The 19,616-nt window shown below is 29.3% G+C and overlaps 1 protein-coding gene across 5 annotated transcripts in view; it reads left to right on the forward strand.

The window, feature by feature from the left end:
- Positions 1-19,616, forward strand: part of rdgC (retinal degeneration C) — a 968,675-nt gene that overhangs the window by 598,441 nt on the left and 350,618 nt on the right. For all 5 annotated transcript variants that reach the window (XM_075358273.1, XM_075358271.1, XM_075358272.1 and 2 more), the window contains 2 exons: positions 1,784-1,933; positions 6,802-6,882. In XM_075358273.1, coding sequence (XP_075214388.1) covers positions 1,784-1,933; positions 6,802-6,882 — 231 coding nt within the window. The remainder of the gene's footprint in view (positions 1-1,783; positions 1,934-6,801; positions 6,883-19,616) is intronic.

Below are 19,616 nucleotides of genomic sequence, written 5' to 3' on the forward strand. Positions count from 1 at the left end.
TTGAACAAAAAAAATAAATATATATATATATATAAATTGCCCAGGTGAACTGAATGGGTTTTTAATCAGAGTCAGTTTCTCTGCAGATTTATAAAAAAATCAGTCTACCTCTTCTTTTCTTAGATTTATTTTATGTATAAGTGTGCCATAGGAGATGAATTAACTGTCAAGATCTATCATTGTCTTTCTAGTAGTTGCCAGAACAGCAAATTTCTTTGTCGTAGATTGCTACCAATCTTACCCTTAGTTCCTGAGGGATCTCAGGAACAGAATAGCTTCACAATTAGCAGAAATAAATAAAATTTGCAACAAAGTGTATACAGAATTTAATATAATAAATCTCTATAAGTAACATCAATTGCACACGAAGATGAGTTTAAGAATTTTACTAAAACAGATTAACAGAGCATAAAAAATAAAGCGATATAATTTTAAACCAAAACAAGAATAATTCTTTTCTTAAAAAAAAGTTACTTTTTACTGTAAAGTTGTTGTTTTTCTGGCAATTAACCAAGTTATTCTACATCAAATAAAAAAAAAATTGAATTTTGCGATACTGATTTTTTGTTTCATAATTATTTTCTCGCGCGTTACAATTGTACAAGTCTGAGATCTGTTTTATCCAATTTTTCACATTAAAATCTACATGAAACCATCAAATTAAAGAATACCTCTAAGTTCTAAGACTATCACTAAGGCATTATTTTATCCTTGGAGCAGAAAGTTTTATCAGGGCGAAAGTTTTCATATAATGTAATTCAAAAATGAAGCTTTTACTGATCTATCTTTAGACAACATTTTTCTTTATTCTCACTTGCAGAACAAGTTTTAAAATTCTTTCCGTTTCTTCGTAAGACATCCTTTCTCTCTAGAATATTAATATAATATATTAAAGAATATTAAATATAATATAAGAATATTAATATAATATATTAGAATATTATATATATATATATATATATATATATATATATAAACACACAGACACACACACAAAGAGAGAGAGAGAGAAATATGTATTTACTTGTATAATGGTGCCCTACGTGAGCTTAGAATTTTAAAAAAGATATTCTTTTTGAGGATTATGTTAAAAAAATATTTTGGTACTATTTGTAGAGTAACTGTTTGTTAAATATATAAAGATCTTTTTTATGTTCCCACTTGCTCACTTGTATAAGTTTCCACGTAGCCAGGGGCCCCTGGTACGAGTAGATTCCTTTAGAGTTATTCTAACGGAACTGTTCTGCTTTGCATGGTGAATAGAGTAGAGTTGAATGAATACACTACGGTTCCATTAGGCAATGCCCATAGCCATTAGTTAAATCCCAACCAGGTTCACTTCCAATAAAAAGTTTGCAGTATTTAAAATAATAATATTCCAGAAGTCGAACAATATTTACCTAGGGTGTAACTAAAATGCGGTTACGAATATGAGATTCTTTACTGTCATATTTTAATAAAAATAAAGTAGTTAATAAATTCGTATACATCGCTAAATATTTACGACCATTCTAAGATATTGTGTACTAGGTACATGCGTACTTTACAATAAATGGACATCAAACTATCGTAAAACAATACACTATATTTAATTAGTAAACGTCTTTCATGAAACACAGTTCATAATTCATAATTTCTTTTTTCATGTAAGAGGTAAGATGAATGCACAATTAATTTACACGGTATACGTATGACTAATTAATTAAAAAATTATTAATAAATTAATGTTAAAATACTAACTAAATAATTGCTTAATTAATTGATGTGTTTGTTATGTTTTCAGCACAATGCGGAGAGATTATTGAAACAAATAGATATGGTATACAGATGGCTTCCACTGGGAACAATAGTCAATGGTAAAGTGCTTGTAGTGCACGGTGGGATATCAGATATCACTGATTTAGATTCAGTGAGAAACCTCGATAGAAGCAAGGTATGTGTTTATTTATTTTTATTCTGTACATTTTTTCAACATTGTATCATATATTTATATATACAGATTAATAAAAATAACAAGAAGGATATATTTTTAAAAAAGTTGCTATATTGAATTGCTTTCCCTTATTAGCGGTCAAAAAAAAAAAAAAAAATTACGACTGGTCAACATTTTTATGTGTCGAAAATTTTCTAGATAATTTTCGCAAAGTGAATTAATATAAAAAAATGACTATCTTGAAAGTAAAATATTTCTAGATGTACATCGCTCATGGAAAAACCCAGACTGCATTATAATTTCCTGAAGGCATTCCACTCGAACTTTCCCAGTAAACGATTTGTAATAACTACTAGAAAGCGGACACACTTAATCGTGCAGCAACACAACGGACATTGTTAGCTGATCCTTTGACAGAATTTTGATACTGATGTGCAACTTGTCGAAAGATTTGGCATAGATTTTTTTTTTTATTTAATCTGAACGAAAAACGTTTAGGCATTGTTATCGTCCGGACACGTCATATTTGTTGTAATAAGCAGATATTACATTTTATGTCTCGATTAGAATAATAAAGTTTCCATCTGCTGTACGGCAATGGGCATGAATAGCTGATATAGACTATAGGATTTAAATATTTAAGTACTAACGGACAACCCTAAGAAATCGTAAAACATAATATAAAAAGACTTCTTTGTCTCCTAGAAGAGTTCGTACATATAAAATAGTAGAATGTATAGAATAGTATGTGTAGAATAAATCTTACGTTAGCTTCCAGTTTAAACTCGCGACGCAATTCCGCATAACAGATACAATCGACAAGGATGTGGTGCACTGTCAGTCGGCAAGAAGATCAAAGAGACATCAAACCTATTCATAAAATTTCGATTATTAACTTATTTACAGATAAATTTTGCTTACATCTTACTCTTGTCGTTGTCAACTTTCGTTCAAATCTTTCAACATAATTTTCGTATATTTCTTTCATTCATAACATTAAAACAAATAAAAAATGTATATAGCTGCATGACTTCCTTTATCTACGTATTTTATAAAACATGTCACTTCCTGAATTTTCTAGATCGGTGGAAATTTCCGCAGTGATTCAATTTTATGATTTTACATTCACAATTAAATGATAATAGGGAAGTAAGGCCAGTGACAAACTACTCTGTTAGGCAGAGCCTCTGCCTGACTTTGAAAACTAAATTGGATCACTCAGCTTGGCTGTACATTTAGCTATAGATCCATCCATCATGGCCAATTAGGGAAAGACATGCGCCTTGTGAAGATACCGTTCGCCACAACAGTCCCTCCTCCATTCCTAGCATTCCATCCTGTCCACGAACACTTAATAGAGCTTTAGGTGCCACAAACGGTTGTTCACCTCCAGTAACATGGAGATAATATCAAAAAGTTTAGTGTGTCAGCCAATTGTAGTTTAAACTCGTTGGAACAGTGAAGAATTTTATCTCTTAGGGCAGGCAAGAATGTCATATTTTTAAAAATGGGGTGGCTTTGAACAAATTAGTCCAGCTGTTTGACATGATTTTGTGGAGGGTGACTTTTATCTTTACCCTGTAATATCTAGAAATAGGTTCCCATTTAGCCGGATGGTCCTGAGCAGGAACAGATGACTGTAGAGTTGCTTTTAACAGAACTGTTCGGTATTGTATGGTGAATCGGGTTGAGTTGAGTGAATACACTCAGCTTCCATTATGTAGTGCATATAACCATTGGTGAAATCCCAAGCAGGTACATTTTCAACGAAAATACATTTTTTTTAGCGTTCAGCCTCATTTGAAATGGGGAAGGCATTTCACACATCTATCGAATGGACATTTTGAGTATATACTGGACTTGACAATTAAGAATGCAATTGTTGCAAATGGGAATTAGGAGAGAACAGTTCTATATCTTTTTCGAATGGGGATTAGAAGAACTTGTGATAGAGAATAAACTATGGTCTGCTGAGATAGCAATTGACGTTGTGTTCAAGTTTGTTATAGTTGGAGAATATGCGGGTGATCAAACTTGAAGATAGAACACGCGATTCAGTTGTTATTTGACTATGACGTCGTACAGTAAAATAGTATTCTACAGTGAATTAGGTGTCACATGACATGATAGAATCTCATAGGACTGTGTATATGTACCTTTGCCTTTGCCGTTCTGTCATTCTCATGGGGAAGCTTGAAATTATACGAAGTAAAAGACCGGTTTCTATGAATTCTACAGGAGTACCAACAAACGATAATTTTCTCGTTATTTTCAAGATGGCCCCTTTATTTATTCGAAACGTCACGTTAAATGTCATGCAATTCTGCTTATATTCGTAACCTAACTTTTTATTTTAACTTTCGATCTTTTTTTTTCATTTCATTTGAAAAGTATGGATTTAATAAAACATTTATGCATTAGAAATCTGTTAGCTACATGCGGAACTGAGAAAAAGAACGGCACTATATTAAAATTACAAAAGAGTGAAATTATGTTCTTAAAAATATTATTATTTTTATTCTTATATAAAACTTTTATCATTAATAAACAGCATATGTTACACTTTAAGAATATATTTTAAGAATGCATGTATTGAATGGTAAACATAGGTCGGTCTAGTAGAGATGATTAGCGCTAAGTTCCTGTGCTGGAAGTTAATATTTCGAGACCTGATCGAATCATTTTTATTTTGACGCTTAGAGCATATCTCAATTGTCTTGGCTATCATTCCGTTATTGAATTTTAATCAGCAAATGATCCTGACCTGGTTGGTTATCTATAAGCTACAATTTCAATTATTACATGAAAATGGGACACAGTAGCTCTAAATATGTTTCTGAAATAGTTCCTTTTTCTGCATCTCTTTGCGTCTGAATAAAAAAAAACTACTCTGCATACCAAGGGAATTTCAGGATATCATTCAAATCAAATATTATGCCAATTTATCTTTATTATGTAACAAAAAAACCAAATATTTATTAAAACCGTTATGCTCATCTCACTGACAGTAAATAGACTACAAGTAAAAACCACGTATTATCTTTATACCATATGAAAAGATCAGTATTATTATAAATCGATATTTAGTGTTATTTTTGACTTTCATATAAGAAATTATACTACTCTTTAGCCACATTTATTTGCTTATAATGGCAACATACCACAATTAAAAAATATAAGGTACTGTATTTCGTAATATTTTATTAATAATACAAGTATAATTTATACAATTTCGGCATTTAAAAAAAAATAAATCAGACTACGAAATCAAGACATTCCTTCAAAACACAGTTGGAATATAAATACTGTAGAAAATCATTTTTATTTGTTAAATATAAAGGCTATTTTATTAAATAGAAACCGGATTAATGAAAAAGATTCTTGTGCAGTTCTACTCACGAAGACAGAACTTTCGTTATTTTATTTTGTATAATGATTTTATATTAGCAGACCCGGCAATGCTTCGCTATTGCTAGATTTTAGTATATATATATATATATATATATATATATATATGGATTAAATGAACACAATTGAAAGTTTGATAAAACATTAACAAAATTAACATTACGGAACTTCACAAAATATAACGTTTCCCTTTTACCCCTTTTCTATTTCCCCCTTTCCACAGTTTAATTTTCCCATTTTCCTTTGCCACGTGTTCATTTTACCATATTATATTTTCCTTTCCCCTATCTCCCCTTTCCCCCTTATCATTCCCTTGTTTCCCTTTTCCTCCTTCCTCTTTCCCGTTTCGTTTTTCTTCTTTCTCCTTTCCGTTTCCTTTGCCCATTTTCCTTTTTTTTATTTTTTTCCATTTTCCTCTTCTTCACTTTTTACCTTCTTCCCTTTTCCGAATTTTCCCTCTTTCCATTTCTCCCTTTTTCCGCGCTCGTAAATCAGTCCAGTAGTTTTTCAGTTATAGCGGACACACATATCGAAAACACTGAAATGGAATCGTAAAATATTTAGTATAGCGTGTGTTGCTTTTACGCCCAACAGATAGCGCTATTTTAAAAAATAGCATGTTTTTACCTATCACAGGTGTGACATCTTAGGTATATAAATAGTATGTATATAAAAACACGCGCATATTTGAATGCAACGTCGTGTCAAAATTGCAAAGTAATCGGTGAAAAATTTTCGGAGATTTAAGATTTTGAACAAACGAACATTTACATTTTTATTTATATAGATAATTTTTAGCAAAAGAAATAAATTAAATGAGAAAACTAAAAGAAGTATGTATACATTTTTTTAATATTAAAATATTTTTATTTATATAAGAAAATTAAACTATTATAACCGCAATTTGCTAAAATAATTAAAAATAACGAGTAGACCGTAGATACGAGCATAAAGTTTAAACTCGCTCACCATTGTGACTCCTGCATTAGCGAGCATGAAAAATACACCAATGCAAAGTCAACATGAGGTTATGTTATCTGTTGTCCTACCTTGAATTGATGTAACAAATTTTCACATGCATAACTTCAATACACTACTGTAGCATATCAAAATTTCAATAAAATTGAAAATTTCCTTTCATCCCCCAATCTTAACGTGCGACACAAGTAATACCGTTCTTTTCGTCGAAAGTCTGTAAAAAGCTATAATAAATTTGCAACACTGAAATTAATAATTTAATTAGTTAACATAAATAAATGCAGTTATTAATTATGCAGAAATTATTAAAAAATAAAATTGTATAAAAGTGTTATATAAATGTATTTTTTAAGTTGGGTTAAATCCCCCTAATCAATTAAAATTTATATCGTTGTATTTTTAAAGATACATATTTTTTACTATTATTTTTACGAAATTTGTTTTTAGAATACAAAATTAATTTTTTGTTTTGCAATTTTCAGTATGTTTCCCTCCTAAGACCTCCTGTATTTGAAGGATCTATAACATCAAATGAAACTGTGGATAAAATTGAATGGAAACAGGTAAGTTCAATCTTTTTTTTAATATAGGTAATCTGTAATTATAAAAAAAATTCATGATGTTAATATTTGGAAATCTCAGATTAATATCTGAAAATAACGTTTATTAAAAAAAAAAAAAACTAATAATTAAAAAATAAAAATTAAACAGAAATTGGTTAATCAAATGAATGGTACAATTAAATAATGAAAATTATTCTGATAAATAGCAGTCTGATGCAGGTCAGATTTAATCGCATTCACGACGCATGACAATTCGTACCATTCATAGTTGAGTTTTAATGGTCTTACAACGCATCACCCTACTATGCCATTGAGTAATCCACCGGGTTGGTCTAGTGATAAACTCGACATTGCAAATCAACAAATTTTGAAGTCGAGTGTTCTAAGGTTCAAATCCTAATAAAGGTAGTTGCATTTACTAGTCTATACTTGCTTTACTAGCTATATAGCAGTTGCTTAAAAAAGTAACTACTTTTATACGGATTTGAATATTATAATGTGGATCGTGAACCGGTGTGTTCTTTGATAGTTGGGTTTCGATTAACCACATGTCTCAAGAATGGTCGATCTAAGACTGTTTAAGACTACACTTCATTTACATTCATACATATCATCCACATTCATCCTCTGAAGTAATACCTTACAGTGGTTCCAGAGGCTAAACAGAAAAAAAGAAACATACTTGAATAGAAGATAAAAGCATAAAGTGGTTTATCCAAAATTTTGAGGATCAAATTTATTCTTCAATTGAAAAAAGGTGTACTACTACTACTCTAAATTGTACTAGTGTGCTTCCGCGAGAATGAGGTTTCTTGAGTCGTCACAATTAAACAATTTTATTTTCCTAATATATATATACTTTGTAATCTGTTCAGTTATTGAACAATAAGCAATCCTTTATTCCCCCCCCCTCTCTATACAGGCGACAGGGAGAAGAGAACGATATATGTGACATGTGAATGAGGTGTAGTCTTGTTCAGATTCAAACCAACCATTCCTGAGACGGGTAGTTAATTGAACCCCAACCACCATAGTACACCGGTATTTACTTGTCTAGAATTCAAATTGAATTAAAAGCAACTAACCTTTACCACGATTTGAATCGCAGGATCTTAAGACTCCAAAAATCAGCTGTTAAACCAATGTTTTCCGACGAAATATTAACCGCTACACCAGCCAGGTGAACTAAAGATAAGACAATGATATTAGATTTACTAAAACACATAACTTTGTGAAGAAGTTTATATCGATATCGAAATTAAATATTCATTAAACCATAAAAACGTTTTTATATATGTAAATAGTCGAATTCACTTTAATTTTATTATCTGACTAATTTATCTTTATGCATATTACAGTATAATAGATATATATTAAAAATTGATTTTTTTTTTTTATATACAATGACATTAATAAATCACATAACAAATTCTGAGGAAGTCATTGACATAGTCAATGATCGATATACACAATGAAAATCGACATACTAAATTTAGTAAAAGAAGTTCTAGGTAATTTATTTATAAGATTTTTTTAATTTTTTTTAAATTTATGATATATATAGTTGTAAGATTGATGAGATTTGAACGATGGTAACATCTAAAAGTTCGTAACGATTGATTCAATAGTTTTTGCGTGATCGGGAACAAATCAAAAAGACGTTGACTTTTTATATGGTAATGAAATAATTATATATAGTGAAAAATTATTTAACTGTTGAGAAAAAAAATTATGCAGTTTCAATTCATTAATTTTTTCAAATATCGAGAGAAAAAACATTTTTGTTTTGAACTTTTTACTTATCTTGACCGGTGTGAAACTCTGAAAACTTCTAAGTCTAAGTCTTACTGAACAGATAATTTTATTGCCCTCGCCGATTTTAGGCGATAATTTGATCAACGGGTAACCGGAGATTTTTCAACTAAGTAATTTTTTATTTAGGAATGATTATTTAACAAAACGTAGGATTTTATAGTAAAGTAATCTCAATAAGGAAATGAGTACTGATTGAAAAACGACCATTATTACCGAGCAAACGAAATTACATTTACAAATAAAGATATGATTGTTTAATCATAAAAGCGGTCGAAGTGCTTTTATTCAATTAAATGATTAGCAGACTAGAAACAATTTAAAATAGCAATTTATTAGTTTGAAGGTTGGGTCATAATGTGGTTTTTACGGTAAATTCCAATCTGTCAGTCATTTATGTATCGGCAAACACTTTACTTTTATTACAAATGTTATTTTGCAAAATGTTTTCCAAAGATTGTTTAGTAATCCTCGTAGTACATTTTTTTATTAATTTTAATTACTTTATAATTCTTTCTATTAATATGACCAAAAGCTTTAATTATAAGGTAATTAAAAATAATAAAAATTTTACCACGACAATTATAAACAATCTTTGGAAAACATTTTGCTAAATAACTTTTTTAATAAAAATAAAGTAATTGTAAAAGTAAAGTATAAGTACTTGCGTTGGCATATTTGAAGCTTAAATTTTGACTTAATAAACCCATTTTGGTAAAACTTTGTACAGAAACTCGTGTGTATGGGGTAATTTGTTGGTAAAATTTTTTGGGGTAAATTTTCTCAAAATGTTTCAAACAGCTCCCCTTTAAATTAAGCTTAGTTAATGTGTGCATGTTTTTCTTACCATTTTTAAAAACATTTTGCCCTGAAAATTCGCCTTTCCTAAAAAACTTAAAAAGCTATCTTTCTATTTATTGCATATGTTGGGTAAAGTTAACAAAAAACACAGCTCGTATTTGCCAAAAGAAATTGGACTTTAATGAGAAAGAGAACAACTGAAATTATGTTAAATCATAACCTTAAAAACTAAAAAGAAATTATGAAAATAACTTAATTTAATGATACATAAGAATATCAACTGAAATCAGCATATGAACAATGATATTAAATGAGAAAATACATGAATATACGTTTTTAAATACACATTTTGACAATATATAATTTTACCAAATCCTGAAAACATAAACATAAAATACCTTATTTTTAATTATAAATTTAGAAAAACATAACATCAATAAACATAGTATGTCTGAAAAACTATTGCATTGCTGACAAATGCAGTAAAATTGAAAATTAGGAATGTCATTAACTTAGAAAAATGAATTACAATAACTTCAGTATAAAAAAGAGTTAATTACAATATAATAACATTAAAGTAAGTAATAATATGTAAATAGAGTTCATTTTGGTAAATAAGCATTATTGAAAATATAAAATTGCAAAGTCCTAAAACATAATTGCACATCAGGGATAAATTGTTTTAAGTTAATTTAGAGCAGTATTATGAACACAGTTCATGAATAGAAATGGATTAATCTCGGCAATTAACAAGATACAAGATTAAATTGTAGAGTTAATTACATAACTACAAAATTGAAATTAATAAAGCACGTAAAATAGGTTGCAGCTGAATAATGACACAACCTTATGTCAGTAACCTGTTGTGACTGTACTTAAGTGAGTAGATGGTTTTGTGAACTACACTTGAAAGTGAAAATGCATAAGGTACGATGAACTGAATGTTCCACAAATTTTTACTGATAAAATAACTGTTTAACGTAATAAATAATGAAAAACTGAACTTGCCTGTAGCACACAAATATTTGAAAGAGAGGAACTCGTGAATGAAGGTAAAACGAATACATACAGTAAATTCCAGGGCGTAGTCCGCCGTGGTATATCAGGAATATAGTGGTGAGAATGTGGCTTCGAGGTTGAGCAGGACTGGGCATCTGAAATGTTTAGCGACGAGTTTGAAGAAATTCTGCTTCGCTGAAATTGTAATACGAAGCTGGAGAAAATTCGGCGTCGACAGAATTGACAGCTTGTAATGATTGAAGCACTTTCCACAGAGAAATAATGTAGAATTTGAAGAATAACTTAACGAAGAAAAGAGACTGGACGAACATAGAAAACTGTGAAATCACGAAAAACTGACGAGTAGAATTAGAAAATATTTTAACAGAGAAATACCGCAACGTTTATAAATGCGAAGACGACGAAAGTATTAACATTAAGCGAAAGAAAGAAAACATCGAAGCCTGGTCCTGCAAGAGAACCAGGATCCGCACAACGTGAAAGTCCGAACTAGAATGAACAAAGCTGTCGTGGTGAGAAGTAGGGAAAGCGAACAAAGCAATGGACAGAAGAGTGTGTGTGTGTTGACAACAAGAGTAATGTCTTAGTGTTAGTATGAGAATGATTAGAGAAACGGTGTGGAATTCGGGAACGAAGACATAACAATAATAATTTAAGCGAGCAGTCCACTAAAGAATTACGTAAGACTGATAAAAATAATTTCTGAATACGCAAGTTGAAGAAATGACATCAGGGCAGACAAAGAGAAATAGACATGTAGGAACTATGACAATATTGAAATTGGTTGAGAATAAAAAAACACTAAGCCATTAAGACTAAACAGCAATGAAATAATGCGTGATAGAAATAAGCTAACACCAATAGTCAGACAAGCTGGAGCCTGAGAGAAATTGATATCGAAAATAAATCCAAATAACCTATTTAAAAATACACGTAGATACCTTACAAAAATGCAACATAAATTACCAAGCCTGTAAACTACAAAACTCGAACATAACCTTGAATTCATTGGAATAAAACGACTTTACGCCATTGGCGTAAACAGCATATTTTTAACAGAATTTTTTTTAATAACATCCTGTGCTTAGTAGTAGTACAAAAAACGCAATAAAAATAATTTGGGAGCAGTATTGGGAGTGAATATCCGATCAATGTTTGAAAATATTGATTTTTTTTTTAATTTTTCATAATTTTTTGGAGTTTATTCAAACTTTAATAGTAATAAGAGTTTAAATAATAAACTTTTAAATAATAAATCATAATTCTCCCTACCCACCAAAAAAAAAAATTAAGTAACTTTTATTGGTTGTACATTTTTTAATGGATTTGTTTTGGTTTCTTTCATTTAACAATGTAAACGTAGAATAATAAGATAAAACTTCTTAGATGATTTTGGGGATCAGAAAAAAATTTTAAATACAGATTTTTCTCATTTTAAAGCGTTTTTTGGTTTATTTAAACATGTAATGTTAATTTTACAATATAATTATCTTAAATTATTTCCACCCCAAAAATGAAATCTTAGGTAAATTTTTCCATTTATAATTATTTTTCCATAGGAAGAATTATTTAACGCCAGGAATGTATTAAAAATTTCTTGTGAGATTTTATTGAAGTTCTACACGCATACAGCACGGACAATTGCCCCAAAAGTCGATGTTAAGATTATTATATTTTTTACATCCTAAATGTCTTTTATAAATTTCAATTGTTATCTTTCTCTACAGGTTTTACTCTTTATTAGCAAATTAGCTATACCTGGATATCTTCGATGATATATCGCTCAGCAACCTAATTAATCTATTATTTATCAAAGTAATTTTCATATCCTATGAAACTCCTCATTTTAAAATTAAATATTCTTTTCATTTTTTTTCTTCTATTGTCTATATTTGACGATCATAAATTATTATAAACCACAAATATCTTTAAGAATTTAATTTTAATTATTGGAAATTTGTACTTGATTTTATTTCTGGATAAACGCTTTCCTTTCCTTGAGTGGATAAAACAAGTCTATCCTAATTTTTTTTACTATTATTATGGGTGTAGCCATCAAGTTTAAACGTCATCAAAGAAGAAATAACGCGACTAGTAAAATAGTTCCATACTAGTAAAGCTGATTTCGAAGTGGAGAGTTGTAAGATTCAAATCCTAGTAAAGGTAGTACTTTTAAAATCGTGGATACCGGTGTTCTTTGATGTTTTTTTTTCTGCTTCAGAAGATGAGTTGAATGATTAGTAGCGTGTGTGAAAATCCCATTTCTGACCGGAATTCGAACCAGGTCAGGCAAGTTGTTTGGTGGTTGGGTTTCAATTAACCGCACATCTCAGGAATGATCGACCTGAGACTGTACAAGACTCATTTACATTCATACATATATATCATCCTCATTCATCTTCTGAAGTAATACCTTACAGTAGTTTCGGAAGCTAAACAGAAAAATGAAACTAGTAAAACTCTAAACTTCCAACATAATATCAAAAGTTATAATGAAAATTAGGACTTAATTGAAAATGTTTAATCACAGTTTACTAAATGTCAATGTTTGTGAAAAGATTTAGGAATAAGTGAAAGCATTAACGTTTTTTTTTTTTTGTCTTCAGTCATTTGACTGGTTTGATGCAGCTCTCCAAGATTCCCTATTTAGTGCTAGTCGTTTCATTTCAGTATACTCTCTACATCCTACATCCCTAACAATTTGTTTTACATATTCCAAACGTGGACTGCCGACACAATTTTTCCCTTCTACCTGTCCTTCCAATATTAAAGCGACTATTCCAGTATGCCTTAGTATGTGGCCTGTAAGTCTCTCTCTTCTTTTAACTATATTTTCCAAATGCTTCTTTTTTCATCTATTTGCCGCAATACCTCTTCATTTGTCACTTTATCCTCCCGTCCGATTTTTAACATTCTCCTATAGCACCGCATTTCAAAAGCTTCTAATCTTTTCTTCTCAGATACTCCGATCGTCCAAGTTTGACTTCCATATGAAGCGACACTCCAAACATACATTTTCATAAATCTTTTCCAGACATGTAAATTAATTTTTGATGTAAACAAATTATATTTCTTACTGAAGGCTCGTTTAGCTTGTGCTATTCGGCATTTTATATCGCTTCTGATTCGTCCATCTTTAGTAATTCTACTTCCCAAATAACAAAATTCTTCTACCTCCATAATCTTTTCTCCTCCTATTTTCACATTCAGCGGTCCATCTTTGTTATTTCTACAACATTTCATTACTTTTGTTTTGTTCTTCTTTATTTTCACGCGATTGTTCTTGCGTAGGACTTCATCTATGCCGTTCATTGTTTCTTCTAAATCCTTTTTACTCTCGGCTAGAATTACTATATCATCGGCAAATCGTAGCATCTTTATCTTTTCACCTTGTACTGTTACTCCGAATCTAAATTGTTCTTTAACATCATTACTTGCTAGTTCTATGTAAAGGTTAAAAAGTAACGGAGATAGGGAACATCCTTGTCGGACTCCCTTTCTTATTACGGCTTCTTTCTTATGTTCTTCAATTATTCCTGTTGCTGTTTGGTTCCTGAACATGTTAGTAATTGTTCATCTATCTTTGTATTTGAACCCTAATTTTTTTTAAAATGCTGAACATTTTATTCCAGTCTACGTTATCGAATGCCTTTTCTAGATCTAGAAATGCCAAGTATGTTGGTTTATTTTTCTTTAATCTTCCTTCCACTATTAATCTGAGGCCTAAAATTGCTTCCCTTGTCCCTATACTTTTCCTGAAACCAAATTGGTCTTCTCCTAACACTTCTTCCACCCTCCTCTCAATTCTTCTGTATAGAATTCTAGTTAAGATTTTTGATGCATGACTAGTTAAACTAATTGTTGTGTATTCTTCACATTTATCTGCCCCTGCTTTCTTTAGCATTAACGTATGATCACATTTATTGAAAAAAATAATTGTTTTATAATAAATATACATTCTTTTTAATTTTTTAAAATAACTGGTAATTATTAGAATTTTAAATAAAATTAAATCTGGTATTATGTTAACTGAAATTTATGAATACATACAATGTTATGCGCGAAAAACTATACTTTTGCTAATAATTTAAACTTTGATATTGCAATAAATAGTTTATTTATTAAAACGTTTTTTTTTTTTTTAAAAAAAAAAAGCATGTCAGATTGCATTAGTTAGAAAACCCTTTTGAGTAAAAATGTACTAAATATTCCACTTATATACGAATGTTTGTTATTAGCCGTCCCTCAATGCTACCCACCACCTACATGTATGATTTAGAGTACAGAGCTCCTGGACAATCGTTGATATAGGCATTCAGCTGACTGAACAAATAAAACTGAAATATTTTTAATTAGTTTCATTGCACGTTAAAATTTTTAATTAAACTAGTTTCATGAGATAACATTTTTAAGCAGATTAAAAAGAATTGATGATAATGAAATTTAAATAATGCTATTCAAATTATTTAATTTTTATTAATTTTAAGTAATTGATTTTGTTCCTAGATATTATTCTTGATTTACATTACAATTGTAATCCAGCATTTATTATGCTTCTATTTGTTGCATTTACTTTTAATAAAAGTAAAATTTCTTAAATTACTCTTCATGTTATGTTTATTTACATCAATTTTTTTTAACCTCCGGAACCACCGTTAGGTATTGGTTCAGAAGATGAGATGGATGATAATTTACCGTGTAAAAATGCCATTTCTGATCGGGATTCGAACCCGGGACCTCCGGATGAAAGGCCAGGACGCTACCGCTCGCGCCACGGAGGCCGGCTCAAAATTAAATTTCCCTTGTCTTATTTCTTTATTGACAATTTAATGAATGAAAATTATATTTCTAGAAAAGTTTTCGTGTTTTACAAACGTTTTCTTGAAAATGTTCATAATATTGGAAAAAAGAACCAGGTAAAAATTGAAAAAAGGACCTAGATGTAGAGATATATCTCTACATCTCTAGGATCAGTCCAAGGAATGTATCTCTGTAGACCTTTCTTTTTCCTGTTTAGCCTTCGGTAACTACCGTTTAGATAATTCTTCAGACGATGAATGAGGATGATATGTATGAGTGTAAATGAAGTGTAGAGTCTTGTACATTCTCAGTTCGACCGTTCCTGAGATGTGTGGTTAATTGAAACCCAACCACCAAAGAACCCCGGTATCCACGATCTAGTATTCAAGTCCGTGTAAAAATAATTGGCTTTACTAGGACTTGAACGCTGTAACTCTCGACTTCCAAATCAGCTGATTTGACCTACGTATTCAATTATTACCTAAAAATAACTATCTTATTCAATTTTTGAGATCATAAATTTTTCAGGTTGAAATTATATAAATGAATACCTTAATTTAAGTTCTAAGAATTTTAACGTGGCTCCATTTTATTCTTCGATCAGAAATGAGGGAGAAATATTTCGCAAGCTCTAACTCAAAAACTAAGCTTTCCCGGATCCATGTATACGGTAATTTTTTCTATATTTTCAGTTGTATAATTTGACCTGACATTTATCTGTATGTTTGTTAGGCAGTCTTTATACCAAAGACTAATCGTAACATAAAATAATGAAACGTATTTTGTAGTTTGAATTCCATTCATATGCTATACTGGCATGTTTTTAATTTAGTTAATTGAATTAATAATAGGTTCTTGTTATTATTTATTCATTAAAATAACTGTATAATACGTAAGTAAAATGAACGATTTAAAAATTAGATAAAATTTGACTAGTTTCTTAAATAGGAGAAATATAATTATTTGATATAATTTTATAGCTAAAATTTTTAATTAAGTTGTAGAAAGTTAATTTCAATTATTTGGAAAATTAATGAAGATTCTTTGTTGGACAAAATAATAAAATGAAAATATATATCAGATTCACAGAAACGATCTAAGCCAAAGTTTTGATCGTTTAATCTAACTAAGGCTTACTGGAATTCATGAATATATATTAGCTTTTTACTGAAGTTTATCAAGTTTTTTTCAAAATTTTTTTTCGATTGTCATTAGGATATATATTTCATCAGTTGTGTGAAATAACTTACTACAGAAATACCAGAAGAATTTTGTTTACAGAATATAAAATGTTCACCGATTTCGGTCCATTTGGTTATAAGAGTAAGACATAAACGTAGAAGAGAAAACTTATGAATACAATTTTAAATCATTTGTTTCTAGATAATACATAAAATTTTTATCGTTATTTTTATAGATAAAATTATACTTATCTAAATTTAAAAATTAAAAAAAAAAACATTCTTAATCAATTAAAAAGGAAGGCGTTCCTTTACAATTTAACTTTTTTTTTTAAAAATCAATAAATATTTATGATTTTTTTTTTGTCTTCAGTCATTTGACTGGTTTGATGCAGCTCTCCAAGATTCCCTATCTAGTGCTAGTCGTTTCATTTCAGTATACCCCCTACATCCTACATCCCTAACAATTTGTTCTACATATTCCGAACGTGGCCGGCCTACACAATTTTTCCCTTCTACCTGTCCTTCCAATATTAAAGCGACTATTCCAGGATGCCTTAGTATGTGGCCTATAAGTCTGTCTCTTCTTTTAACTACATATTTCCAAATGCTTCTTTCTTCATCTATTTGCCGCAATACCTCTTCATTTGTCACTTTATCCACCCGTCTGATTTTTAACATTCTCCTATAGCACCGCATTTCAAAAGCTTCTAATCTTTTCTTCTCAGATACTCCGATCGTCCAAGTTTCACTTCCATATAAAGCGACGCTCCAAACATACACTTTCAAAACTCTTTTCCTGACATTTAAATTAATTTTTGATGTAAACAAATTTATATTTCTTACTGAAGGCTCGTTTCGCTTGTGCTATTCGGCATTTTATATCGCTCCTGCTTCGTCCATCTTTAGTAATTCTACTTCCCAAATAACAAAATTCTTCTACCTCCGTAATCTTTTCTCCTCCTATTTTCACATTCAGCGGTCCATCTTTTTTATTTCTACTACATTTCATTACTTTTGTTTTGTTCCTGTTTATTTTCATGCGATAGTTCTTGCGTAGGACTTCATCTATGCCGTTCATTGTTTCTTCTAAATCCTTTATGATAATACAAAAAATTATGTCTGGAATGTCATTTTTACTTCATTTTATGTTTAAGTTATATCAGGCAGAATTATTCTTTGATGAAAAGATTCTCACGTGAAAAAATTCAAAATCAAATTTTTTTATGATGCTAATTTCAGGATTAATATTTTGAGTAGATTTATGTACTTTATTATTAATGTTCAGTAAATAAAAATACTTTTATTTGTATGGATTTAAATCTGTCCGCTATTCTATTATATGGAAATGTCAGTAATTTTGTCCATTACGAGAATGATAATATCATATTACATGAAAATCAGGTTTTTTAAAATGCAAAAATATTTTATCTTTTTTCAAAGATCCTTTTCCTTTAAATTAGGAACAATGTACACAAGTTTTGTAAAATGTTGGATTCAGAAATAAGTACATTTTAATTTTCTTTGTCTCTCTAACGTAAAAACATTACTTCAACTGGTATATTAATTACAAATTTTAGGATTTTAATATGTTTTAAAGATAACAAAGAAAATTTATCTTAAGATTAATATTAATTAATTCAGATTTCTAATAAACTATATGAAAAGTTAACACAATTTTAATCTATCTTATTTTCGTAAATAAATTATAAATGTGATTTGCGTAAATTAAATGTACACAGATAAATTAAGTTCTGTTCTGATAGCGGAAACATTTAAGTTTCCATCTAAATAAAATAAGTAATTTAAATGGGAATATGTTCAAAATACCCACTTGATAAAAGTAATCTTGTTTTATTCTTACAATTTTTTTTAAGTATTTTATTTTATTTGTAGATGAGACAATTGCGTGAAAAAATCTTATAAATTCCGTTATATATAAAAAAAATGAATTTAATATACAAAAAAAATTGTCTTATTTAAAATAAAAATGATTACATTAAATTATAAATTAATATCAAATAAAATTACTGTGCAATCTAAAGATGATATTTAAGAAAGATAATTAAAAATAAGATTGAATTACTCGTACTTCAGTTGAAACCGCTTGGTTAAAAAGTAAGCGTAAAGGTGAGGTTATTTTTTTCCAATTATTACTGTTAAAACATTGCTTAATTAACTTTTAACTAATTTTTGGAACGGAAGAAAACTTTTTGTAGAAACTACAACACTTTTTTTCTTTTTATTTCTATTTATTCCAATAGTACGAGTAATTTTTGTTCTTGATGCCAAAACATGCTTTTACAGATTTTAAGAAACTTAAAATTTTCTCTGTATTATTATATTTAAGTTATTATTTTTGTAAGTGAAATTATTAATTAAATAAAAACTTAAATATTAAAATTATGGCGGCTACACCATGTGATTTTGCTTTCGATTGTTCCACAATCGATTTGAATTTTTGATGCTAGGTCTAAATCTGAAACATATCAAGTAAATAAATTATAAAAAAAAGATTTTTCCAGAAATGATATTAAAAAATATAATTTTTATGATATTTTACCTAAACAAAATTTCACATGCTCTTACAATAATTATTATTAAAAATCCATATGTTGGATTTTTAGCAATTTGAATCAGAAAATTTGATTGAGTTATCAAGTGAGTCTCAATAATAATAAAAAAACAAGATGGCCTCCATATCGGTTGAAGCCTACTTTTTGCAATAACTCTGTTGTTACGACTAAGACATTTTGTTCACAAAACAGTGTTTCATAATTTTTATAATACGAAACAATTTTCATAAATCGAATAATTCCTAATATACTTAGGATTGAAAAATTGAAACGACCGCCATTTTGATATTTGTCAACGAAGAATATAGTTATTTCTTTTCCTATTAAAATATGTTAACGCAATAAAATTTTGTATATTATTTTAAACTAACATCTCCAATCGTTCTTGAAAAATAATTTTTTTATTAAAAAACGCAAAATGGTGGACAGACAGAAAAATATGCTTTTTCAGACCTATGTTTACTGGACATTCTATCTTCAGTATTTTAAGTAGAATTACTTCCTAGTGTTTGGTCACACCTTTTCACGTTCGGGATACAAGTAC

Source organism: Lycorma delicatula, chromosome 2, assembly GCF_047948215.1.
Source record: "Lycorma delicatula isolate Av1 chromosome 2, ASM4794821v1, whole genome shotgun sequence".
Taxonomy (NCBI): domain Eukaryota; kingdom Metazoa; phylum Arthropoda; class Insecta; order Hemiptera; family Fulgoridae; genus Lycorma; species Lycorma delicatula.